Consider the following 27,021-nt stretch of genomic DNA (forward strand, 5'->3'; position numbering starts at 1 on the left):
CCGATTCGACAGGAATGGATTTCTCTAGACTCTATTCTCTACTTGACTGAATCGACTGCCCGTTCCCGACAGCGGTCTCTATTTAAACTGTCGTACGTTCTTATAGACTTCTATAGGGTTCGTGGTTGCCGATTTCGGGGTTGTTCTGGAGTCTGCCATCTAGACTTCCGTCTCCACATTCAAGTTTTTCTCTATTTGAACGCCGCTGTCACCGGTGATGAGTCACCACCGCTCATCGCCGTACATAGATACCAGAAAACCCAGAGGCCATCGTCCCGCTCAGAAACGTCAACGGTGTCACTGTTGTACTTTATAAGTCAATCTAAGTGAACTGTCTTCATTTTCGTCTTCTGCCACAGTCAAATCCGGTAAAGGACATCGTTGACCCTCGTCACGATATAGGATATGGACCTTCCCAGTCTGGTGACAATTTTGGGCAACGACCGGGGGTTATAAACCGATACCAAATCTCCTGCCTGGAATCCTACTGAGTTATCTTTAAGGTAGTAGCTTGAGATATTTGTTATGCTTCAGAAGTTAGGGAACTTTACGGTTTTTTGAGAATAGTTATGTAGGTTTGTATTATTTTTTAAGCCGCAAGTACGTATTAGACAGAAAAAATCACTGTCATTAGGTGTACAATGTGAATCAGTGTTCGCTATTATTTTAAAGTCGTTAAAAAAACATTAGTCAGTGATATTCACTTATTGTAACTGATAGTTACAGCTCGATGATTAATAGATGGACTAAATTTGACAAAAGAATTGTATGTTACCGAGAAGGCTCCTCTGAAACAAAACCAGTCAAAAGTATTGCAAAATGTATTAAACACAACATACAAGTAAAAAAAGTATTTATGGGCAAGCATCAGCAAATAACAGGATTTGTCAATGGTACAAAAGAGGTATGCATGTCCATAGCATATTCTTGTTAGAAGATTTTTTGAATTTCATCTTGTGTAGCAATAAAAGTGATACAGAATTAATTAAAATTAAAAGGAAAAATGACTAACATTTATACAGGCTACTTTTTAAAAGCACGGAACGAAAAAATCTAGCGAATTTAGGTATTCTAAGAAGTTAAATAAACGTTTAGCGCCTTAAAAGAAAAATCTTCACAATTCTCATTTTATCGCGAAGACTAAAAACTTATCGGAGCTCAAAATTGACAAATAGAATTATTGCGAAAGTTAAAATTAACTACTAGGTAACTATGTTTGTATATTTTAGAAAAATAATATATAAAAAGAGTTATATATGAGGTACTTATGTATTTTGTGCTGCATTGAAATTTGGTCATGATCCCGTTATTATAATACTCACCCTGTATATGCAGAGTCAGTCACTAAGCGTGCGTCCCTTGAGATGGGGTTCGTCGGGATTTGAAACCACAATTATACCGAAATTATTTCCAACTAAACAGAGTGTTCTATTGTTAACACACAATTTAGTTTTGTCAAAATGGAATACTCTACACATTTTTATATATTCTGATAGACCTCTTCGTAACTTTATACCCATAGTTTATTTTCGAAAGTCCGATGTGACACCGCAAAGTTATTCCAGTTTTGGACGCTTACTTTGTAGGTACGTGACGCACACGTGATCACTCCATCTGTTCGGTAAACGCACTATAGACCTGATGATAAGTCCAAGAGATTTGAATGCTTCCCCAATTATGTTACGAATGTGTAAGGAGAATAAAATGCAGCTTGGTCATTTACAAGTCAAAATTTCGAAACGAATTTAAATTTGATTTTTTTAATGCAAATCTACAAACTTCTGTATTAAGACTAAGTTTTCAGAATTTTTTAACGAGCGGCAAATGTCATTTGGCAAATAATATATAAGGTATTCTATTAAAAAAAAAAAAAAAAATAGTGTGTGCTATGCCTCGAAAATAGTACACTTGAAAATAATTTTAATGTATGCTATTCAAAGAGCCTTACAACTTTGGTATGACTTTTTTCTTTAATCGTTGTTCATACAAAGGTCACTGTTTTTGCGGAAGTCGATCATTTGCATTATAGAAGAGTAAATATAGGATGGAAATCCACTAATGTAGTTGAAGGCCACGAAGAAACTTTATTTTAGCATTAAAAACTGTACGGTTGAAATTTCAAATTGCTTCCTAAATACTACTATTTAAATTAATGTACTTTCGTTATATCTATTAATAAATGAATAGTAATCATCGTTTTCATTTTATAATCATTTGTATTCTCTATGTGCGTGAAGTTATGCAGTCACGATCGCAAAAAATACTATTACAAAATATTACTCCATTACCCGATTCGTCTATGCATCACACATCTTCCTTGCTCTAAAATATTCTGTTAATTTTTATAAAGGATGTTTTTGCGACGAGACTCCTTTCCTTTCCAGTCTTGCGAGCGCCAACTAAACTACAGTATAACATATTTAATCAGTTTTCTCGTGTAAATAAACCAAGACTAAAAAGAACCTACTTTCACTTTTCTTCCACCGCGATGAAGACATGCTATAAACATTATTTTTCTCTAGCTAAAGAAAGTTGTGCGCGAGACAAGAATAGTGTTTTTCCCAAGTTTATTATTGTGTAGTTAATTTTCAGTTGGTAATAATATTTATAGAGAGTAAACTTCGGTTTCCGTCATTGTGGCTAACAGTAAGTAACATTTTATATTAGATTTTGCTCTTTTCACGTATACATTTGCATCTTCTAACGTTAAGTGAATTAGTACCGCGTACGTGTGGCTTCATATTGTTGCTTCATAGTACCAGTGTGCTGTATATTTTGTTTCTGAATAAAATAGTTAATTTAATACGAGGGTTTAGTAATAGTGGTACAATTTTCATTTGTGAACAATAGTGAACATATTTTGTTTGGGTTCACCTCACACATTTTAACATAAATTTAACGCAATCAAGATCACATTTATTCCTAAAATGTAATCATTATTTATAAAATTGTATTAAATTTGGGGTGTTCAAATATTATCAGTTTTAAAATATGTACGGTTTCCCCGAGATGAGCAAATCAGGTTCATATAGATAAATGAAAAGCAATCGGAATATGACTTTCGTGCCTGAAATTTTTTGGAAATGACGTTAGGTGTCATTTCAATCAAAAAAATATTGTTAGTATGCACAAAAAATTGTTATAGTTGTGGAAATGCCCCTAGTCACAAACATTTAGAATGCGATGTAATTTTTTGGTACCTAACAATAATTTTCATCAAACTGATTACGATTAGTACAACACAACACTATCCCAAATTAAAGATACCCTATTACAAAAGCTTTCCTTATATAGCAAAAGACTTAAAAGATACAAACACATTTCAGAAAAATTCATAACACTAAATTTTTAAACAACGAAAAACTATTCTATCAACATTTAACTAATTCAAACAAAACTCAATTATCCGGTGAACTTCCAAGTTCACAGGATGTAACAACATTTTGGTCAAAACTTTGGTCTAAAGAATTTGAATTTAACCAATCTGCCAAATGGATTCCTCATATATCCCATAAACTATCCACAGTTACACCAATGAATGATCATCAGATAACACTTGCCGAATTAATAAATACCATCAGCACAACTGGAAATCACCAGGACCAGACAAAATCCATAATTTTTGAATAAAAAAATTAAATTGTGTACATATTCATTTACTACATCACTTAAATCAGTTCCTTCTTGACCCATCCTCCTTTCCAACATTCTTATGTCATGGTGTAACATACCTAAAACCTAAAGATAACGACACAAAAAATCCATTTAAATACAGACCTATCACATGTTTACCGACAATCTATAAAATATTAACCTCATGCATTACACAAAAAATCTATCAACACTGTTTTAACTCTGACATCATTAATGAAGAACAGAAAGGATGTATTAAAGGATCCTTTGGTTGCAAAGAGCAATTAAACATAGATTCCCTCATCTGTGAACAAGCTAGAAAAGAAAACCGAAACATATATACTGCTTTTATTGATTATAAGAAAGCTTACGATTCTGTCCCTCATTCCTGGCTATGCACAATTCTGGAATTATACAAAATTGATACTAAAATCTGCACTTTTCTCAAATGTTCCATGGAATTTTGGAAGACCACCCTCCAAATAACCTTAAATGAACAAACAATTCAGTCAGATCCAGTAATGATCAGAAGAGGAATTTTTCAAGGCGATTCTCTTAGCCCATTATGGTTCTGCTTAGCAATAAATCCCCTCTCCGATATCCTGAACAGCTGCAATTATGGGTTCAATATAAGAATTAACAAACAAAGAGAAAACAGAATAAGTTACTTGCTGTATATGGATGACATAAAAATATATGCAAGTACACAAAATCAGTTAACAAACCTGTTAAATCGGACTGAACAGTTTTTCGGTGATATTGGTGTGTTTTGGTATTGAGAAATGTAAGACCCAAGCAATCAGAAAAGGCGTCCAACACCAAGTACCACATATAACCCAGAATAAGGAAATAATCGAAGCCCAAGAATGAAACGATGCATACAAATACCTGGGTTTATGTCAATCCTCCCACATCAATCATACCAAAACGAAAACACAGTTGAAAGATCAATACCTAACGAGATTAAAATTAATATTGAAGACACAGTTAAATGGAAAAAATTTAATGAAAGCAGTAAATACACTCTGCGTTCCACTGCTAACATATTCTTTTGGAGTCATTAAATGGTCCAAAACTGATCTTGAAAATTTAAACACCGCAAGAAGGAAAATCTTCACACAGTATAGAAGGCATCATCCAAAATCGTCGATTGAAAGATTCTCATTACCAAGACAGAATAGAGGAAGGGGTTTCCAGAACCTAGAAAACTTATATCAGAGACAAATCTCAGATCTGAAGAAGTACTTCTTGAAACGAGCAGAAAGAAATTAAATGTTTCGCACCATCACAAGAGCAGATTTGAACCACACACTCTTAAATCTGTCGAAAACTGAAGAAATCCACAACCCCCACACAATAGACAAAATAATAAGTGGGATAAAACAAAAACAACTACATGGAAAATTCTACAAAGACTTAGAAGAAACTCATGTCAACAAGAAGATGTCATTGATTTGGTTAAAAAAAATCAAGTTTATATGCCGAAACTGAAGGATTTGTGTTTGCTATTCAAGACCAAGTAATCAATACCAAGAATTACAGAAAATACATCATCAAAGATCCGAATATAAGAAACGACGGCTGTCGCCTCTGCAAAGCAAAACCTGAAACGATCCAGCACATAATCTCCTCTTGTAGCATCCTGGCACAAACTGACTACAAAGTTAGACACGACAACCCAGCCAAAATCATTCACAAAGAATTAGTAACACTTATGAACTTAATCGAAGGTACGACACCCTATTACACTTACATTCCATCTCCGTTCCTTGAAAATAACAAATACAAATTATACTGGGATCGCACAATACTTACAGACTTAAACATTACAGCTAACAGACCAGACATCATACTTATCAAAAAACACACGAACGAAGCCATTCTCATTGACATTGCTATTCCTAACACAAGCAACATTATTCAAACATACCACACCAACATTTCAAAATATCTACAATTATCGATAGAAATGAAATCCATGTTGAATCTTAAAAAAATTTCAATTCTACCCTTAGTTATCTCTAATGTAGGTGTAGTCCCAAATAGCTTAGTTGAGAATTTAAAGTCTTTGCATTTGAATGATTCAATAATTATCAAAATTCAAAAAGCTGTCTTGTTAGGAACATGTCATATTGTTCGTAAGTTTCTCGAAGAGTCTGATCATGTCAGTCAGATTAGATTAGCACCAGTAGGTCAGAGTAGTGTATGTCACTTTCCAAGTGATGCGCGGATAAATGATCGGTAGTTACGCTAGACTTTTGGGGATGGGGTGAGATTAGAGAATAATAGCAGACTAATTTGTATGCTGTAATTCTAGAATCTCGAAAGTTATTTTGTTAATCTAATCAATGCATATCATTACTTGGTCTTAATACCAGTAATGATAGAAGTCTTGCCTGAATGCCGGTCATTTCCAGGTCAGTGGGGGGTCTTCAATAATAACGATCTAGGACCAACGTTAAAATCGGGAATCTCTTCCATTACTCGATCGTACAGCAACTTAATAGTAATGTATTCTTTAGAAGCAACCATTTTATAGATAATCTCCCGGATTGACATTAAAACTGCAAGATTCACTTTTGTCTTTATGTGACTAATTCTAGAAGACATTTTTTTTTTAATTCAAAGCGGCTTAAACCTGGACTTTTTTGTAGCCTGTAGATATATGTTTCCGAAATTGTCAACATTTCTGCGGCCAGTTCTGCCTTCCTTTTTTTATTAAATTTCAAAACATCTTGATTTCTATCAAAATCGTCTAACACATTTAAAATTATTTGTTTTGCTTGGTCGTTAAATCGCTTCATTTTTGACTAGGACAAAATAAATGACAAATTTTAAAATTTCAGATAAGACTCTACGACCTATTCAAAATTTGGTGATTTTTTACGTTACACAAAGTGCATAAGATACAAAAAGAAAAAATTTGACTTGGGGTAATTCCACGACTTTATTCATCAAATATATTGATGACGTCACAAATTTGACAACTTCAACCAGAGAATTTGAAATTTATTTTTAAAATGTAATTTTGTTTTTAGGAACACTGTAAATCTGCATATAGTAATAATTATAGATAAAAAAAACTAAAAAACACGCTTTTAACGGTAAATGTCACACACGACTTTTGTCACACTGTCAAGAGTACAATTACGCCTGTGCTGAAATTTTGTGACATATGGCAAAATTTAGAGTAAAGTGGACTCTCACTGCTTGATAGTACCAAATTATTGTGTTATCAATGTTATCATCCAAATTAAATATCCGTGCAAAGCTTCAAATCGATATACCTTACGATAAGTAGAAGCAGGTTAAAATTAACTACCTAAATTTGTTTAAAGAGTTTGTTTGTGAACTGAAACTTAATTAACCTTCAAATTTTTTTTTTGTCATGAAGGTGTGTTTTTTGCAACGGTCTTTTTTACAACTGGTTTGGTGATAGGCTACATAATGATGTAAAGAAACGGACCACTTCCGACAGTCTCTCTTGAGTACCATGGATAAAAACAGTTCACAAAAAATTGAATTCTCTGCTGAAGCCTTTGTTCGCTGCTTGTTAGAAGAAGGAACGAAAAATCCTTGTGATGAGACTGCTACAGCGTTTAAGGAAAACACGGACTTACCACAGTTCTATGATGAAACATTGTACAAAAGGTCAGTATAAAAGTATAATTTGAATGATCTATAGAACATTAACAGTAATTAGAAAACATTCATTGTTAATTCTTCGAAATAATTTATCAAATCAGTCAGAAATTGCGTTTTTACTGCTTTTTGGGAGAAAGTTCAACCTAGAACACCACTCATTTTCATGTTTTCTCGATGTTTCTTGACCCCTAGAGTACAAAAAAATAAATCTCCTGTTTCAATCTGTCTGTCTGTTGTCTGTGCTCTGTGTCGATTTTTCTTTGAAAGATAATCTCCGAACCTACACTGAGTCGATTGTTTTCAAATTTTGTATGGTATTTATTTATTCTACGTTGTGTTTTTGAAAAATTGCGGGATGAGTTCAGATGCAAATGGTGGACTCCAAGGTTGGAAAAGTACCGCTAAATAAAACATAAAATTTATGGAGGACGCAAAATTATTTATTCCTCCACAGACAAAAAAAAAAGTAAAAAAAAAGCTGCGTGCGAGGGTCAATCGTGACGTGCCCAATGGGGACCGAATCGCAATCGCTTTTCAGATCCAAAAAAAAAACTTACAGTGACATGGAATGAAATCAAATCAAACGTTCTGAATCAATGCAAATATCACAAATTTAATAAAAACAAAGCAAAATCTAAATTAAAGTAACTGGATGCAAATACACAAGTTATTACAGACGTGTGGCGGCAAATTTAAAATTAAGGCAGTTGGGTCCCAGCTAAGTACGGAAGCCGACAGGGTTACGTCATCGCGACCGTCTCTGAATTCTATTCAAAACTGCATCGTTTGTGCAGATGGCGCACTAAATCTCGTCAGCTCCACTAGGAACCGCGCACTCCGCTTCTGTCACGTTTTTCTGTGTTATTTAACCTCAATTCCATTATAAATGTTCAATTTCTATGGGTCTGATATTAACGACAACTGAATAAGTGTTAAAGTTTCAAAAAGAGCAATAAACAACATTTAAATTCGCCATACAATCTTGTGAAATTTTAAACAACAAATAATTCTTATGTGAGATTGAAATTAAACATCAGATAATTTATACCATGGAAACATTCATCAAAACAAAAACTAGCAGAGATTTATAAAAACAAAAGATCTGGTGTGAAATAAACGTGTGCAGATAAAATATTACGTGAGGTTCAAACTGTAGACCATGAAAGTTTACGTTCAATTTAAATTATACAATCAAGAAAATTACTAAAGTTAAAATTGTGAGATAGAGAAATATTGTATGAGGTTAAAAATTGCAAAGTTAATTATGTCTTGATCCAAGTGATTGGTTACTTAAAATAATTAACTTTGAGAGGTTATCGAGAACTGGTTACCCCAATAAAACACATAATAAATAAACACAAAAATATCCAGTCAGCGTTGCGAGGAATAAGCGTCTCGGTGATGTAATTTTTAGCGTTGCAAGGAAATGCCTCGGTGATGTAATCAATCTTTAACGTTGCGAGGAAATGCCTCGGTGATGTAATGACGATAACGATAATAATAACGACGATAACTGCCTAAGGGAAGAAATTATTTTAACCCCCTGTAACGGGCGATAAATTTACTTATTTTTGGAGATGTTGGTATGAATCAGAACAATCGTCATTGTCGTAAAAATCAAGGTTGTCCTTGTGAAACTTGGATTTTATGATTTCACACCATTCTAATCAATGTTTATAATTTCACAGTTAAATATTGGCGCCGTTTGGCTGGACACGATGTCTTTGTCCAGTTTTATAATTTCATGGTTTAAATTTGTTAATTTTAACAAAAAGCACATTTTGCCACTAAAAATCTTCATATCACAATTAATTAAGCCTAATTTGGTGGAAACACAAATACTTTTACGACTCCCCAAATAAACTGGTAACTTGTAAACAATTTTGCGAAAACAACTCCTTTGGAGGGGTCTTTACTTATAAAAGATCGAAAGATCCAAAAAAGACCAGAGTCCTCTAGCCAGTTGCCTGTTAGTGTGTGTTTGTGTTGTGACACAAGGGGGTAAGTGTTGACATCTCCAAAAATGTGCACGATTTCATAAAAAGTTCAAAGTTTTGTTTTTATTAATATTTTTAAAGTTCAATTTAATTTTGATGATAAATCGCCCTTTGTATTCTCGATTGGATAACGTTTTGAGATTTATATCTATTTTTAAAGATTAATTTGCATTGAAATTATTAGTTAAACAGTTATATTGTTTGATGAACGCTGACCACGCAACTACTATAATGTTCCTTACCAAATGTTTGAGTTGTTACCAAATTTTTGAGTTGTTACCAAATTTTGAGTTATGGTACCAATTTTGAGTTTTGTTATATTTTTGTTTTAGATTTTTTTAAATGTTTGTTTTATTATGCTTTCAAAGATTTAGTTTCAAATTTATAAGGTTTTCTTGAATTTATTTAAAAATGTTTTAATACTGAAGTTCATTTTCTGATAATTATATTTGCATATTAAACTACACTACAATTTATTGTTATACCAAATTATTCTCATATGACTAAATCTCTTTTGTACATACTCATTTCTAAATTAAATATAATTATTCATTTAAGCAAAATGCATATACTTGAAGTAGTCCCTTTGTCCAGTCACTAGAATGTGTTACCATCATCACGAACCAGCCTACGAACAAATAAATAATATTTTCACTATATGTCGGGCACAAGGTCCACGACAAGAGTTTTACAATTTTATATATAATAAATTAACAAAAGTTAATTTTGAAAATCTCCCAAGCCCGTCACACCCCCGCCAGTTCACGAATGATGGATTTCGTTAATTTATCTACCGTTAATGAACTATTAGCAATCTTGTATGAAGAATTAAGAAGTGTTATAATGTAACACTTACGTATTAGCATCCAAAAACTTATTCATAACTTGTAAACAAAGGGTGTTATCCTGACTAAGTGAATTTCATGAAATCTCCTAGTAAATGTCTGTCTAAGCAAATCCAATGTCTGTTAAATTGTGTTAGAACCAGTTAACGATTAAAATCCTAACTTGATCGGTGAATTAACAAACAATAAAACAAATTTACAGTAGCGTCAGTCGAAAATTAACACTTTTTCCGCTTAAAAAGCCGCAAAAATTAGCTGCGCGAATTGGGGAAAATTGCGCCATCATTCCTGCCTTTTATTAATTACAAAACCCACTAATTTAACCTATTCACCACACTAACACACTAAGACTGACGCTTTCACCATGCTTTCCATGCCGCTATCTACTGCTACCGCCCTCTAACTAGCAAGCAGAACTACCAACTACCCCTAAGCGCTAACGTGCACATGGTTGCCTATGTTTAACGATTTTTTTGTTTGCATTTTTTTTTCAAATTCAAATTTTTCAAGTATGATTCCGCGCCACAATCTTATACGGCAATATTAAACACCTGCTTTGGCGATCGTGCATCGAACTTCTCCAGCATAAAAATGAACCCGTCTACTCTTGCTTGCTTTGCTCTTCACCCCAGAAATATAGCATCAGGTGATTGAAATGCTGTTGCTGGTATAACATGTTGTCAGGTGGCTGCAAATTTGATCCAGTGCCTAGGTCTCGTTGAAACTCCGTATGGTTTAATCTTCTGATATTCTTAAAGGTGCGAAATTTAAATTTTAAATCGGAACACCACAATATGGTTTCTGTATACAATTAAGCTCGTAATGTTTCCAAATTTTGATCATTTTTTGTAAAAGTTAGTCATCAATACCTACGTGCTAAGATAAACCTCATTTTGGCAAATGACATACTCTTTAAAACAAGAGAGGGTGGGTGGGCGGGCCTAGTACCTAATGAGTGAAAACTCATTTTGGCAAATGAATTATCTTCCAAGAAAACAGAGGGTGGGTGTGGGTGGGGCTACTACCTGCTAAAATAAAACCGATTTTGGCAAATAACATGCCTGTGAAGCATTGCTTGTGCTTCAGTAATATTCTTTAACTAAATTATTTACTAGCGTCTTCTTTGTTACTGTACAACTTTTTATATGTTAAATGATTGAAAGTATAGTAAATGAAAACCTGATTTTTAATATGTATATGTAAAAAAAATTAAAATCTGTTAATAGTCAAAAACATGGGCCAAAAATGTAAATTAATGTTATGTTTTCCAGGGGTCAAAAATTCTTCACTGACAACATTTTTTCGCTTCTGTATGGTAAATTTTTGGGTCTACTAACAATTCTCGCAGTGCCAACTATTTTAAGAGTGTTGGTACATACGAAGATGTCTGGATCACCACTGACAGCTTATAGAAGATATTTAGCTACATTGTTTCACATGGTCATTTGGTATCGAAGTGATTTTAATCCTGGCTCAAAGTAAAACGACACCATGCACATTCACAAAATCAGAAAGTAAAATTTTAGGTTGTGGCAGTCAATAGCGGAAGTCAGGAACAAACACAACATCGCAAGCAAACGCTGTCATTCTGCTGGTTTTGCAAGAATCAGTCAAACAGATATGGCTTTTACTCAGTTTGGATTCATGGGATATGCACTAGCCAGACGTGAGAAAGTTGGTCTATACAATGTGAAGGACGAAGATTTACGAGCGTTTGTGCATGTTTGGAGAGTTGTAGGGTTTGTGATGGGTATAGAGGATAGGTAGGAACTTATCTTACAGTTTTTTCTTTTTGACAAACGTGTGACTTTTGCAGATTTAATATATGCAGAGATTCTCTCGACGAGACAGTCGAGATCTGTAAAGTTTTAGCGAGCACGGTTTTTAAGCCACTTTTCGAAAAAAAGGATGAAGAATTTTTGCAAATGGCTTCGTATCTTTCTGACGGCATGTGGGCTATGAATCCGACGTTAAATGCAAAACTTTATTTGAATTTAGCTTACAGATTATTGCAAATGCCAGAAAATAATAATTCCTCAGTTAATGCACTTTTAATAGAGCTAAATTTATTACAGAGAATATTCTATAAAATACTGATCTTTACAATATGGAGTCTGCAGTTTGCGATATTCAAACTGTACCATAATTACACTCAGTACAGGACGTTTTGGTTGATGCGACATTTCCCATTTTTGGCATACTATAAATATGGGTATGCAAATTCTCACGTCAAAGTATTAGAAGATATTAAAAGTCAATAATTTTCCTAATTTTTTATTGGTAGACTTATCAAATAACTTAAATTAATATTTACAAGGAAATGTTTTACTAAAAGATTTAATAAATATTATAATAAATAAATTTTTTTGTATAAGAATACTGAAATTTGTTACTGTTAAAGCTCAGAGTCGAGTGAAATAAACCCAAAAATAATAGCAAGACATATTAAAGTAACCTTTAATACTAAAAAATACAAAATAATCACAAAATGTATGTGTACGAATCTGCGAACACTTAAGAGTTTTATTCAAATGGCATACTAATATACAAACTATGTGTTTCCGGTCATTTTTGATTCAGAATGTATCGTATTCATTTTCTCGTTAGGAAGTTCGATGTAAATTGGTCTGCTGTTTGACAGAAATCTGTTGTCTTCGATAACTTTGTTGTTGTTCAAGCTATTCATTTTTCGCCTGTACAAAATAACCAAAAGAAGCAAAACACAAATAACAAAGGCTGACGCTGCAGCGATTACTATTAACGCAGTGTGATAGGGAGCCACTACAGAGACCGGAGACTGGGACACAATTTCTCTATGTTCCAGTGCTACAATTTGATCAGTCAAAGTCGATTCTTGAGCCAAAAGTTTATGCGTAATTCTAGATCTGGTAATATCGGCTGTGAGACCGGGTAATTGTTGCTGCATAACCATTTGTTCCAGCTGGTAAGCAACGTCAACTTTGTTGCTACCGATTAACGAAAATTTAATATATAAAGCATCCGAACTGCTTTCTGTTTTAAATCCTTGACTGCTGATTATCCCGTTCATATTCTTGACAATTTTAGTAATCTGGTTGACTACTGGTACCGCTGAAACATCGTCGTATTCGCCACGAAAGCCTAAGGTAACTTCCACACTTTCAACAGGAACTTTCACTGCAAAAATGGATTGTATGAAAACATAAAAATTCGATTTAAGGACTTACTGCATGAGATTTCTCCTTTCTTGAAGGTATTAGTGTGAAGTAGCTGATTACCAGCTTCGTCTACACACCAACAGGTATCTTCTTCACACTGCGTTGGTAAAAATTTACCGTTTTCGTCACACTGCCCTCCTAAAGCTTCACAACGCGTTGACGCAGAAACCTCAACATTATCGCTTCCGAGTTCGTCTAAATCTGATGGTTCTTCTTCACCGTCAAAGGAACCAATTTGCATCATCAGCTCTTCTAGAACTAAGGTACAATTATGAATGTGACTTGTTTTTGCAACGTTTGATTGACTTACCTAAATCGGCATCACTAACAAAATCTGATCTGTCACTGGCTCGATTTCTGGCTTGTCGGAAATTACATTGGGGTTCAGCTCCACGAGTAAGAGTACCTTTCAATGGTTCCCCTTGAGGAGTAACACACCAGCATACTCCCACATGTTCCAAACATTGTACTGCTTGCCACGCTCCTGAGTTTGGCTCGCAACGTGGCATAAAAGTAGGTTTGTTGTAACGTTCGGCTGCACGTTGATTTTTCTCCCTCAAGCGTTCACATTGACTTAAAACTGTTGCACGATTAGACATTTTTTTATTTTTTTTTTTAATACGTTTACCTGGACAGACTAAATTGCACATGTCTTCAGAGTGGAAGTTGTTGTGATTTCCGTTACACCCACTGTACGTGAATATCTCGCATTTGTTAATACGAGAATTAAAATAGTATCTGGTAAGATTTCTCGAATAATCGTTTTCGTCGCAAGCACCTCTATCCAAAGGTTCAAAACATACATCCCCTGTGAAAAATCACTTTTAATGTAAATAAAACGTTATTATAATGTTACAAATTACTTGGTTTTGGACAACAAACTGCATACTCTCCGACTGGGCTCAATTGACATTTATGCGAAGATGGACAACTTTCATAGTCAGGACCACAAATGACAAGTTCTTCGGTGTTACCAAGTTTTAAAGGTTCTCCGTTCTGACAGGGATTTTCTTTTTTCGGCAAACACATTGGTACCGGAGGGCAAGGCCAGCTAATGCATTCCACGGCAACCAACCTACATATTTCTCCCTCGCCTCTACATGAAACCTTATTGCAGGGGTTGATACAGTCGCAAGTTCTGCACCCATTTTCATCAAATTCGAAACCATGTTCGCAGTCTGTCTCACACTTGGAAAGCGGACAGTTTGACTGCGGTGGTGTTTCACATAAGATTGAAGTGTCTGTGGTTCTTGTTTGGGAAATTTCGAAACCTCTAAGATCCACGCACCAACATTCTCTGGTACCGGGGTGACACTGCTTGGGTTCGTAGTCACCGTCTTCTCTACACTGGGGAATATAAACTTTTCCAGCTGGTACGCCAGATTCGTGTGCTTGGTGTTGCGATAGAGCGTTTTGGTGTTGACAGGCTGTCATCATTAGGGGTTCTACACATTGTGTTCCGCAACCATTCGAACAACACCTCATGGTTCCGTTGCAAGCCATATCAGAGTTGCATTCGAAGTCACACGATGTCGAAGTAGCAGGTACTAAGTAAGGACATTGACCAACTTTCTTTGGAAGGCATGCTGGTACTGGAGGACAATAGTGATCTTTGCAGCTTACTTCGACAAGCTGACATTGTTCGTCTTCTGCACACGTAATGCTACTGCAAGGATCTCGGCACTGGCACTGAGGGCAACCTGTTTCTTCGGATAATACAAAACCGTATTCGCAACCCATGCGACACGTTAGGTCTAAGCAGTCCATGGTTTCTCTTAGTTCTTTACAGTCTTTGCTTGCGTTACGTTTGCCGCGGGTTCTTGGGATCTCGGTACCGAAATGATCGACGCACCAACATTCAGAGTTGTGACATTGTGTGGCCAAATAGTTGCCTTCTGAATCGCACGCTGGACTTGGAAGAGCCAAGTTCATCCCTTCTCGAGTACCTTCCATACTTTCAGAAAAGTCATGCAAATATTCGCACACTACGTAAAAAAAGATAGATACAGTGGATGTGTTTTAATTGTATCAATAAACTTACTCGTTTGTGGTCTGGTCTCCGTTAGGTTGTAATTTTCGGTTTCTGATTCCTCTTCCACCTTCAAACAACAAACTGCTTGAGTTGATCCAGGAACCGCAGTACAGTCATACGACGAAGGACATAAAGTTCCATCTTCAGATCTAAGAGCACATGCCACAGGTGCACCACTTATATCATCTGTTAATGGTGCTCCTTGGTCACATGGATTTGCATATATGGCTTTGGGGCGACCTTAATTAAACAACAGGTTATCTCAAAAATATATTATATATTTTTACTTACAAACTGGAAGAGAAGGACATAAAAAGTCAGAACAAGACGCTTCTTTAACATTTATACATTCTTCGTCTTCTGGACACATGTAGCCATCGCAAGGATCGTCGCATTTACAAGTCGGGCAGCCGTCTTCGTCCAGTTTAAACCCATACTCGCAAACGGCTGCGCACTCCAAGAACTCACATTGTTTACCGTGCTTATCAAGACTACGTGCAGATGACTGAATCCGAACTAAAAAAACCTAATCACGGTCTACATCTCCCCGGTTTCTCAATTTATTACCGTCGCTGCTGGAGCAATTTGCGCTCTCGGCAGGTCCCATGGACCCTCGGATTTTTCGGCCCATTCTGTCCACACACCAGCAAACGAGTCCGTTGCGGCTGCATTGTTTTGGTTCAAATTGACCGTCTGAGGAACACTGTGGGACGTAACCTCTGCCAGCCCTCTCGTTTATAGTCAAGATTTCAGATAAGGCACGTTGGTGAATGCATTCTTTAAGTACAAAAAAGAAAGTGTTGGTACAAAATGGAACTGTTAAATGTGATCTGATTGTACGCACCTGTTACATTCTTTGGATGCGAACAAGATGAGCCGCATTGTTCGGTTTGACAACATTTCTGAATTGAAGGACATTCGAGATCGTGGGTACACATAGGACCACAGGCGGAGTTTTCGGGCATTTGCGAAGGGCACGATCCAGTTTTTTGGATTTTTAGAGATGCAGGGCAGCAAACACCGTAGTCGTTTCCTGGAAAGTTGGTGTTCGTTGTCAATAGCTTGTTCGAGCAGAGGAAATTTAAGGAATAAAGCAAACAGTTGTTAGCCAAGGAAACGTTACTGACTTATTGAGGTTGTCAAAAACATTTTTGATACAAGAGTATGAAAAATCTATATTCTTATACAAAAACACACTCTGATTTACTGGTGTTTTTTTTCAACAATTTTTCCTTTCCGTCCTCACTTTTTTAACGTTCGTAAAGTTTATCTTCAAGGATTCTCCTCCCATTAAGGAAATATGCGTTTTTTATAGAACCTGTATAATAATATAATAACATAACTCTTTAACCCTGCATTTAGAACGTGATGCAACATTTAAATAATTAGGCTAATCCTTTCCTCAAGGTTCATTAATTCAGATCATAAAAGTACATTTTTTCTTAAACATCCGTCTAATTTACTTCATCTTACCTTTCTGCACCAAACACTGGTACATAGGAGGACAGTTCGGTTTTCCCGGGTCATTCCCACACAAGAATGGCCTCACGGTATCGCTTATTCTTAACGGATCACCTACCGGGCAAATATTTTCTAAGCTTCTGCCTCGTTTACCTAAAATGCAAGAATTGCGTAATGTTTGAAGAATACAAATCCATGAACTTTAAAACAGGGAGAGGCAGACGAACTGAAAATCAAGCAGAATGTTCCCATGCCATCGGCGTGAGTCAAACACACCTTCATGCACTTTAAAATGTTAGATAAAGTTACACACTTTCACTTGTGTAACATCTTTGTCCCTTACAAGGTTACTGTTGCGTAATCAAACAATGCTTACATGTCGGGACGGGGGGGCAAGGTGGGTCCGCACAAGCCAGATCTTCCAAGTGACACTCGAGAGAATTTGGACACCTAACGCCGTCGCAGGGGTCGCGGCAGCGACAAAGGGGGCATCCGTTGTTGTCGAGGGCGAATCCGTGCGGACAGAACATTCTGCAGGTGTGGTCTGCACACGGTTTAGGAACTAAAAAATTAAAGTTTATTAGTGCCAGTTCGCCTTGAGGGATCACGTTTTTTAACAGACAAATTGAAATTTGAACAATGATCTCTGTTTTCAAAAATTTAGCATTTTGTAATAGCTTTCGATTGATTGAGAACGGTTTTTAGTTAGAAAATTGTCTGAATATGAGCGCTGCCAAATTTACGATCAACAAGTGGTGTTTCAATGGAAATGGTAAAGACTATATAATAATGGTGGATTTTGACACAATTAGTAGGTGACAACTCAAATCGACACAAAGAGTGACAGTCTTCCTCAAGAAACTTTAGCCTGTTAATGTTGATTACCAATCAAGTTACTAGATTTTGATGGCTTGCTGCGACCTAAAAAGTTGTGAATACTTTATACAAGACTTGTTGTATAATGCTTATTTATTCTCCCTTCATCCCTTGTGGTATTGAAATTAATTCAGTAAATGTTTAGAATTTAGACGTAATTTCGTGTATCAATTGGTTTTCATGTAATCGTGTTGCATCATCCTTTAATTTAATAAAAGCCAGAGATAATTTTAAGGGATAAACTTAACCATATAAACTAACGCTTAATAGCTAAATATTATTTTTATTTGTTTCATTTCGTAAAATGAAAAAACATTTAAATTGTCGTAACTCAAGTCGTAACAATTTTTTTCTGTGACATTGGCACTTCAAAGTGACATTTTTGTTGCCAAGGTAGTTCTGTTTACATTAAAAAAAACTACTGTAATATAGCATTTTTCCTCAGAACTGAACTGAACTGAGTGCAAAATAAATAAAACTTAATTGTTTATTCATTAAAAAGCAATTACATTTACTTGGAACTGAACAACATTTTTTTCTTTATCACAATTCATAAAAATATGCATAGATATACATTTCTACATGATTTTCTTTCATTTCTCACATTACTTTCTATTTCTCTAATCTCCCGTAAAATTAACGTATTTCTGTCATTTTTCCGTACATTATCTACACTTTGAGGCATGAAATGAAGTGATAAACTCCAAATTTGTTTTTACATAAATATATACACTGATCGGCAAACAAACCGGCCACCCTGAAACATTTCGCAAAACCAAACTTTAAAAATTATTAATTTAACTAGTGATAGTTATTTTATTAAAGAACTAATCACTATTGACACATGATGTATAAACTAGCAAAAAAAGAAGACATAAACGCAGAATTAAATTTAATTTAACAAAATAACGAAATTTGCCAAATTTTTCAGGGTGGCCGGTTTTTTTGTCGGTCAGTGTATCTTATGATCACTTGAACTCTGTTGTTCGAACAATGTCTAAACAATTCTAAATAATAGAGCTCAATGTTTATAAAATTTTATTTAAATATAAGGAGTTTTATTTAGTGAGTTTAACATACAGCACATTCAAAATTTCGTAAAAACGAAGTAGGTACACTATATCTGATTTAATCAATAAAATAAATTAAGATTGACGAAGTGAATTCTAATTAACGATTTATCATGATTTTGATAAATTTAAAAGGTGGACTAAATTTCATAGCAATCCGTTTCGTAGTTTCTAAGGTAAAGTAACATTTTGTATAACGATTTTGACTTTTTTCTAAAAATCTGCATGCATTAGTTTAAAAATTTTGAAATGACGTCATCAAATTTTTGATGAGGATGACTAGATAAAATCTGGTTGGTCCGTTACTAACCACACGCTATTTTTAAAACACATCCATGTAAAATTTCATAACTATCTGTTCGGTAAATCCGGAAACTATCTGCCTAATAAAATCGCCAATAGAGGATATAGGCAAGAGACAGACGAAAATGGTAGATTTACCCAATTGTGTTCTGGGAAGCATGAAACGTCGAGAAAACATAAAAATAGCCTGTGGAAATGAGTAAAATATTTCGTGCTGAAACTGACCTGGACCCAGGTCCCTCTAGTTGCTGATCAACCTATTTCCACACATATATCATGCCGCTGCAAGCTAGTCGTCAAATGGACCCTATTATAATACTCCCCTAGACTACGATCAGAAAGTAAAAACTAATATTTCGCAGTACTTTTCAACAATTATCAAAAGCTGACCAATTTTTTTCATACTGTATTTTTAATGAAACTAGAACTACAAAAATTCAGATAAAATAAAAAAAATATTGATTTTGGCAAACTTGGACTGTGAAAAACTATGGAAAAAGATCACCGAATGGTTAACAGGAGTAATGAATAAAAAGAACAGTAAAGAAAGACGTTAACGCTACCAAGGACCCAACCGAAGAGGATATGTCATTTGCCAAAATCACTCTTATTTTAGCAAGTACTAGCCCTTCCACCCAGCCTCTATTTTCTTAGAGGGTATATCATTTCCCAAAACCAGTCTTCTCTTATCAAATTCTAGCCCCGCCCGCCCACCCTTTATTTTATTAGAGGGTATGTCGTATGACAAAATCAGTCTTATCTTATCATCTTATCAAAGAGTAGCCCTATGTCATTTGCCAAGGTCAGTCTTATCTTAGCAAGTTCTAGACCCCAAGCCCACCCTTTATTTGCTTAGAGGGTATGTCATTTACCGAAATAAGTCTTATCTTATCATTTTATCAAATAGTACCTCCGCCCACCCTTAATTTTCTTGGAGGCTATGTCATTTGCTAAAATCAGTCTTGTCTTAGCAAGTTCTAGACCCCCCATCCACCCTTTATTTTCTTAGAGGATATGTCATTTGCCAAAAATCAGTCTTATCTTATCAAATAGTAGCCCCCCCCCACACCGTCTATTTTCTTAGAGGGTATGTCATTTGCTAAAATCAGTCTTATCTTTACAAGTTATAGACCCCCCCACACACCCACTATTTTCTTAGAGGGTATGTCATTTCATCAGTCTTATCTTAACAAGTTGTAGACCCCCCCCCCCACACACCCTCTATTTTCTTAGAGAATATGTTATTTGCCAAAATCACTCTTATTTTAGCAGGTACTAACCCCGCCCACCTACCCTCTTTTTTCTTAGAAGGTATGTCATCTGCAAAAATCGGTCTTATTTTAGTAAGTACTACGAGACTGATTTTGGCAATGACATATCCTCTAAGAAAAGAGAGGGTGGGTGGGCGGGGCTAGTACCTACCTGTTAAGATAAGCCGCCCGCCCTCTATTTTCTCACAGAATATGTCATTTGCCAAAATCCCTCTTATTTTAGCAGGTACTAACCCCGCCCACCCACCCTCTCTTTTCTTAGAAGGTATGTCATCTGCAAAAATCGGTCTCATTTTAGCAAGTACTACCAGACTGATTTTAGCAATGACATACCCTCTAAGTAAAGAGAAGGTGGGTGGGCGGGGCTAGTACCTACTAAGATAAGACTAATTTTGGCAGATGACATACCTTCTAAGAAAAGAGAGGGTGGGTGGGCAGGGCTAGTACCTGTTAAGATAAGCCGCCCGCCCTCTATTTTCTTAGAGAATATGTCATTTGCCAAAATTACTCTTATTTTAACAGGTACTTACCCCGCCTACCCACCCTCCCTTTTCTTAGAAGGTATGTGATTTGTCAAAATCACTCTTATACTAGTAGGTACTAACCCCGCCCACCCACCCTCTCTTTTCTTGGAAGGTATGTCATCTGCAAAAATCGGTCTCATTTTAGCAAGTACTACGAGACTGATTTTGGCAATGACGTACCCTCTAAGTAAAGAGAGGGTGGGTGGGCGTGGCTAGTACCTACTAAGATAAGACTAATTTTGGCAGATGACATACCCTCTAAGAAAAGAGAGGGTGGGTGGGCGGGGCTACTACCTGATAAGATAAGCCGCCCGCCCTCTATTTTCTTAGAGAATATGTCATTTGCCAAAATCACTCTTATTTTAGCAGGTACTAACCCGGCCCAACCACCCTGTCTTTTGTCAGAGGATATGTGATTTGCCAAAATCACTGTTATATTAGCAGGTACTAACCCCGCCCGTCCACCCTCTATTTTCTTAGAAGGTATATCATCTGCAAAAATCGGTATTATTTTAGCAAGTACTACGAGGCTGATTTTGGCAATGACATACCCTCTAAGAAAAAAAAGGGTGGGTGGGCGGGGCAATTACCTACCAAGATAAGGCTGATTTTGGCAGATGACATACCTTCTAAGAAAAGAGAGGGTGGGTGGACGGGGCTAGTACTTGCTAAGATAAGGCTGATTTTATCAGATGAGATACCCTCTAAGGAAAGAGAGGGTGGGTGGGCTGTGCTAGTACGTGATAAGATAAGCCGCCCGCCCTCTATTTTCTTAGAGAATATGTCATTTGCCAAAATCACTCTTATTTTAGCAGGTACTAACCCCGCCCATCCACCCTCTATTTTCTTAGAGTGTATGTCATTTGCTAAAATCACTCTTATCTTAACAAGCTCTAGACCCCCCCACACACCCTCTATTTTCTTAGAGGGTATGTCATTTACCAAAATCAGTCTTATCTTATCAAATACTAGGCCCGCCTGCCTATACTGTATTTTCTTAGAGAATATGTCATTTTCCAAAATCACTCTTATCTTACCAAATAGTAGCCCCACCCGCACACCCTCTAGTTTTTTAAACGGTATGTCATCTGCCAAAATCAGCCTTCTCTTGTCAAATACTGTTCTTTAAAAAGAATGACAGGTTACAAATGACATAAATGACAAGTGAGAACTGTCATCATGAGGCATAATTTCAGCGAAGCGGGATTTTTGAAAATTACGCCCTTAGAATCATTTATAAAAACCCTACTAAGTGGCAACTTCTAACTATCCTCAGGCTAACAAAACTTCAGATGTGACATTTACTTCGACAACTGAAATATTAGCCATATTAATTAAAACTTTATAAAAATGTCTACGATTACTAAGAAGTGGCAACATTTCTAAATTTTATCGATTCCTGGATGTAGAAAACATTTACAAAAGTTCTGCATAGTCAAAGACTGATAAAAACGTTTAAATCTTTCTTTCGAGAGTAAGCTAAGGAAGTATAGTAATGGAGTCCATCGGACGAATGACCGCTTTTATGTTTTCTCGACGTTTCATAACCCCTACAGTATGAGGAATCTATATTAAAGTGATTTAAATGTTATACAGTAATATACTCTTATAGTTGTAGTGTACGAATCCGCTTTATGTGTATGACGTTATAACATTTTTTTTTATCAAATTAAAAACGAGTCACCCCATTTTCTCGAAAAGGCCAGAAGAATAAGAATTATAGTAATAATAATATTCAGAACATTTTAGTCGACTGTGGCTTAATTAATAATTTTAATCCTCTTTTTCGAGGTGACAACACTCATTCAAATCAAGCAAATTTCTACGTGACATTCCTCCTACATAGAAACAAACATTTGAAGTTAAATGGGTATTACTGCTAAGAGGCCATTTTTTCCCGCTGGTTATCAGCTTTAAATATATTTTACATTGTCCGTACGTCAATCTCTGTCATTTATGACCCTTGGTGCTTTTGTTAGACAGATTATCTTTGAAACTTCGAAACTACTGTACTGATTGTTGTGAAATTTTATATGTAGGTATTTTTTCAAATAATAAAACGCTAACTAGAATTTGCCTAAGCATCTCCATCAACAATTTGATGACATAATCTCAATATTTTTCATAGTAAATCCTACTTAAAGTTTAATAATATTCTTCTACAGATGTCCGGAATGTCGTGTACGTTCTTCAAGGTGCATGATTGTTTAAAAATTCCATATCAAAAATAAGGGTTATAAAATAAGAGAAAAACCATGATAGATGAAAGAGCTTTAAATAAAACAAAATTAAAGAGATAATTGATTTAAGCTTAATTAAATTTGTATCAGTCTGTTTCTGAAGTTTTTAGTGGGTAAGTAGTTTCAAGTTCAAAGTACACACTTGAACGTTGATATAGGACGCCATTTGCATTGTTTAGTAGCAGTTATCACACTTAACCATCCTGTTTGCGCCTGTCCAATCGTACACCCAAATAAATCACAGTTGATAAAATGCTGTATGCGGATACGCCACTGACCCGATTTGCTGACTTGCCTCATTACGTATGTATCTAGTTCAATGGTTGTGTGCTAAAGGTTCATTAAGAAGATGCGCTACATTGTATTCAGCGCCTTAATTAAAGCGAGGTGAAAAATTAAAGATACTCTAAACCAAACTTTCATGAAAGTTTCCAGTCGATGAACTCTGTACGAAAAAATCGAAAAATTCAACTGTCTGCTTCACCGCAATAAATTGCAAGATTCATATCTTACAAAACGAAATAAGTTTTAGAAAATCCTCAAAACGACATATTTATGTTGCGAATTTGTTATCTCGAGTGGCTGTTACAACGCGTTATGTCCAGAGTAGTATTTACGAGTTGGTATGTGGATTTTTATTTCTCAATGGGTTTCTTCCTTCACATAATTCGGATTTTCCATTGACTGAATGTATGGTGAAAGTTAACTTTTTAGTGCTTATTAGTCATAAGGCGATTCTTTAATTAAAAAAATTGGTAGGTAATCGATGTATCACTCGTTCTAGCAAAGTGTAGTAACTAGATTTTCGAATTCGTGATTTACATTTTGTTATTTCAAGCATCCGCATAATTACTAGATAGGTACTTTCACTCTCGTCGATCATTAAGTTTCTTTGTTTCTTCATAACGACTGGTTAAAGAAAGTGAATTCTCCGGTATTTTTCATTACATCTACATGGAAAAAAGGAACTGTTTTTGTAAAACAGACGCGTGGTGAGCATAAATGTTTTATGTTTCTTTAAAACATAAGTACATTGACTTTACTCTGTGTTGAAAATATTTGATATCTAAAAGGCTCGTGCGTCTCATCCATAATGGAAATTTCTCTTTTCAGCCCATAAATATAAATGACTTAAATCATCTAGTTAAAAATGAATTTTTTTAGCTAGACGATTTTAAATCATTTATAGTTTACTTACTTCGCAGAATCTTTGAAAAGTTTATGACATTAACACATACAGAAAGCACAACAATATTGACTTTTGTTTTATTTATTCCATAAAAAAATGTTGACGTCATTTTAAAGCATTGTTACGTAAACGCAACGGATAGAGATATTGCAATTTTGTAAACGCCACTGTTTTTAGTTTGATTTAGCACATTACAAACCTCTTTTTTTATTGTAAGGTAAGATATATTTTTTAACGGAGTTTGATAGATTATTAAATTACGATTCCAATAATATATACAATACTTGGGTTTTTTATTTCACTGTCAGTTGATAAAAAATTTGTAAACATAAAAAAAATAAAATTGGCTCAAATAAAGCACTCATACTTTATTTTGTAAGCAAAAAGATCTGTTTCAAAAGCTTCAAGTTTCAAATTATTGTACCATATGTTCGAAGTTTATAATTTTTTTTATCAAAATGAAAATGAAATAAATATCTAAGTAGTTATTGTATATCATGTAACAAAATTCGTTAAAAAAATATACGTTGCAAAAAAATATAAGTATGCGTCATGACACCGTTAAGCTTTCCCCTTTAAGTTAAAAACAATAACGTTCACAAAATTGTAAACTCTCTATTCCACGCCAAATCGACCACTTTTTATAAATTTTTATATTTTTTCTACCTCACTGAAGACGTTTCTGAGAATTTTTAAATTTTTTTTACCCAGCCAAAAAAAATTATTAATATTTTCAAAAAATGGCTCTTTTTTCAAAAAATTGTAACTTCTTCAAAAATTGAGTTATCGCGACATTTTTTTTCAAAATATTTGTCTTCAAATTTACTTTTCATAAAAAAGTTGAAAAAATAATGATGTGAGAAATAGGAGTGAAAATAGGAGTGAGCCGATTTTGCGTTCAATTTTTTTTTTCATACTTAATTTATAACCTTACCTTATGATTTATGATTTTCACGATTAATAAGATTAAAAAGGGATTTTTTAAATGTTTATAGTTTGCTCAATAAGCATTTAAAAAATCGATTCTTAATCTTGGTCTGAGCATTTTTTTTAATTCGCATCGATTTTTGAAGTCTTCTTGAAAATTCTTAGTTCAGAGTTCTTGCATTTTTTAATTTTTTGTTGTCGATTTTTCAGTTTCTCGATTTTTATTTCGTCAGTTTTTTCGGGTTTCAATGTTATAATTTTTATATTTGATAGTTTCTCGTTTTTGAGATTTTTTCATTTTAAGATATTTTTATTTTTTGAATTTTCAATTGTATTTTTTTATTTACTGATTGCTGATTTTTTCGTTATCCGATTTTTTACTTTCGCTATTTCTTCGGTATTTCAATTTTTTTATTGTTCAATTTTTTTTTCAATTTTTCAGTTTTCGATTTTTTAATTTTACAGTTTTTCGATGTTTATTTTGACATTCTTCAACTTTTGAATTTTACAATTTGTCGATTTTTCTATTTCTAGAAAATTTTGTTTTACGTATTTTTCTATTTCTCGATTTTACAGATTCTTTTTTTTTAATTTTTCAAATTTTCAGTTGTTGTTTCAATTATCGAAGTTTTCAGTTTTTCAAGTTTTAAGATGTTTCAAGTGTCGTTTTTTCTATTGTTGATTTTCAATTTTGCAGTTGTTTAATTTTTCTGTTTTTTAAAATTTCAGATTTTTTATTTTTAAGGTTACAATTTTTCCTTTCCCAATTGTTGACCTCTTCATTATTCGTTTTCGAGTTTGTTTATTTTTGCAGTTCTTCGATTTCTCAATTTTTAAATTGTTCGGTTTTTCAATGTTTCTTTTTCCATTTTTCAATTTTTATTTTTTGATTTTTCAATTTTTCAGTTTTACAATTTTTATATTTTTTGTTTTTTTAAAATTTCACTTTTAATAAGTTTGTCCTTTTGTTGAAAATTTAAAAAACGAAAAATTGAGAAATTGAAAAATTAAAAATAAAGTACTTCCAAGTTGTTTACTTTCTTCAATTTTTTATTTTCGTTTTTTTTTATTGTTAATTTTTCGAATTTTCCGTGTTTAGTTTTTACATTTTTTGATTTTTTAGTTTTTCGATTTTCTTTATGATTTTTATTTTTCAGTAAAATTTTTGTATGTTCCAATTTTTTAATTTCCAGATATTTTAATTTTTGCGATTTCCCAAGTTACTTTTTAATTTTACCATTTTCCACCTTTTTACCATTTTTCGTTTTTCCTTTTTTCAACTTCTCAATTTTTAATTTATCCTTTTTTCAGGTTTCATCAATGTTACAAATTTTCGATTTTACGTTTTTATTTTTTTTTTCAAATTTACAATTTTGGAATTGTTTCATTTTTAAATTTCCAGATTTTTTATTTTTCACTTTTTTCAAATAATTATTATTAGGATTTTTTTCAATATACAATTCTTCGCTTTTCAATTATCCGATTTTTCAGTTTCTGTATTTTTTCAATTCTTCGATTTCTCGGTTTTTAAATTTTTCGGTTTTTCAGTGTTTCGTCTTTTCGATGTTACAATTTTTCAGTTTTTCCATGTTTCTTTTTTACAATTGCTTAATTTTTTATTTTCCGGTTTTCATTTTAAAATTTTTGGATTTTGAAATTATTTTTTTTGTATTTTTGATTGTTTAATTTATAGAAGTGTGTTTTTCGATTTTTCAATTTTTCACTTTCTCGATTTCTAATTAATCAGGGTTTTCAATTGTTTTCTCAATTATCCCATTGTTTAATTTCTAATTTTTTTCATTTTTCGAATT

General features: G+C 34.2%; 2 protein-coding genes across 3 annotated transcripts in view; one reads left to right on the forward strand and one right to left on the reverse strand.

The window, feature by feature from the left end:
- Positions 1–2,410: 2,410 nt before the first annotated feature.
- On the forward strand, positions 2,411–12,481 carry LOC135136738 (uncharacterized). 2 transcript variants are annotated; one of them, XM_064066187.1, is made up of 5 exons: positions 2,411–2,646; positions 7,028–7,284; positions 11,392–11,598; positions 11,647–11,883; positions 11,937–12,481. In XM_064066187.1, exons 2-5 carry the CDS (start codon positions 7,127–7,129, stop codon positions 12,379–12,381), a joined length of 1,047 nt encoding a protein of 348 aa, XP_063922257.1. In that variant the 5' UTR covers positions 2,411–2,646; positions 7,028–7,126; the 3' UTR covers positions 12,382–12,481. The 2 variants fall into 2 exon arrangements, with proteins under 2 accessions (XP_063922257.1, XP_063922258.1); XM_064066188.1 differs by having other exon boundaries at positions 7,073–7,284.
- A 69-nt stretch (positions 12,482–12,550) lies between these two features.
- The window catches only part of LOC135136732 (uncharacterized), a 35,974-nt gene continuing 21,503 nt past the window's right edge, over positions 12,551–27,021 (reverse strand). The window contains exons 5-15 of the mRNA XM_064066178.1: positions 17,187–17,372; positions 16,823–16,963; positions 16,194–16,382; positions 15,917–16,126; positions 15,641–15,865; positions 15,359–15,589; positions 14,181–15,302; positions 13,946–14,125; positions 13,628–13,897; positions 13,327–13,575; positions 12,551–13,276 (exon numbers count right to left, since the gene is read on the reverse strand). Of these exons, the coding sequence (XP_063922248.1) occupies positions 12,672–13,276; positions 13,327–13,575; positions 13,628–13,897; positions 13,946–14,125; positions 14,181–15,302; positions 15,359–15,589; positions 15,641–15,865; positions 15,917–16,126; positions 16,194–16,382; positions 16,823–16,963; positions 17,187–17,372 (3,608 nt within the window). The 3' untranslated portion in view covers positions 12,551–12,671. The remainder of the gene's footprint in view (positions 13,277–13,326; positions 13,576–13,627; positions 13,898–13,945; positions 14,126–14,180; positions 15,303–15,358; positions 15,590–15,640; positions 15,866–15,916; positions 16,127–16,193; positions 16,383–16,822; positions 16,964–17,186; positions 17,373–27,021) is intronic.

The sequence above is a fragment of the Zophobas morio genome, unplaced genomic scaffold (genome assembly GCF_036711695.1).
Source record: "Zophobas morio isolate AGI-343-1 ecotype UQ-CSIRO unplaced genomic scaffold, CSIRO_AGI_Zmor_V1 ptg000026l, whole genome shotgun sequence".
Classification (NCBI taxonomy): domain Eukaryota; kingdom Metazoa; phylum Arthropoda; class Insecta; order Coleoptera; family Tenebrionidae; genus Zophobas; species Zophobas morio.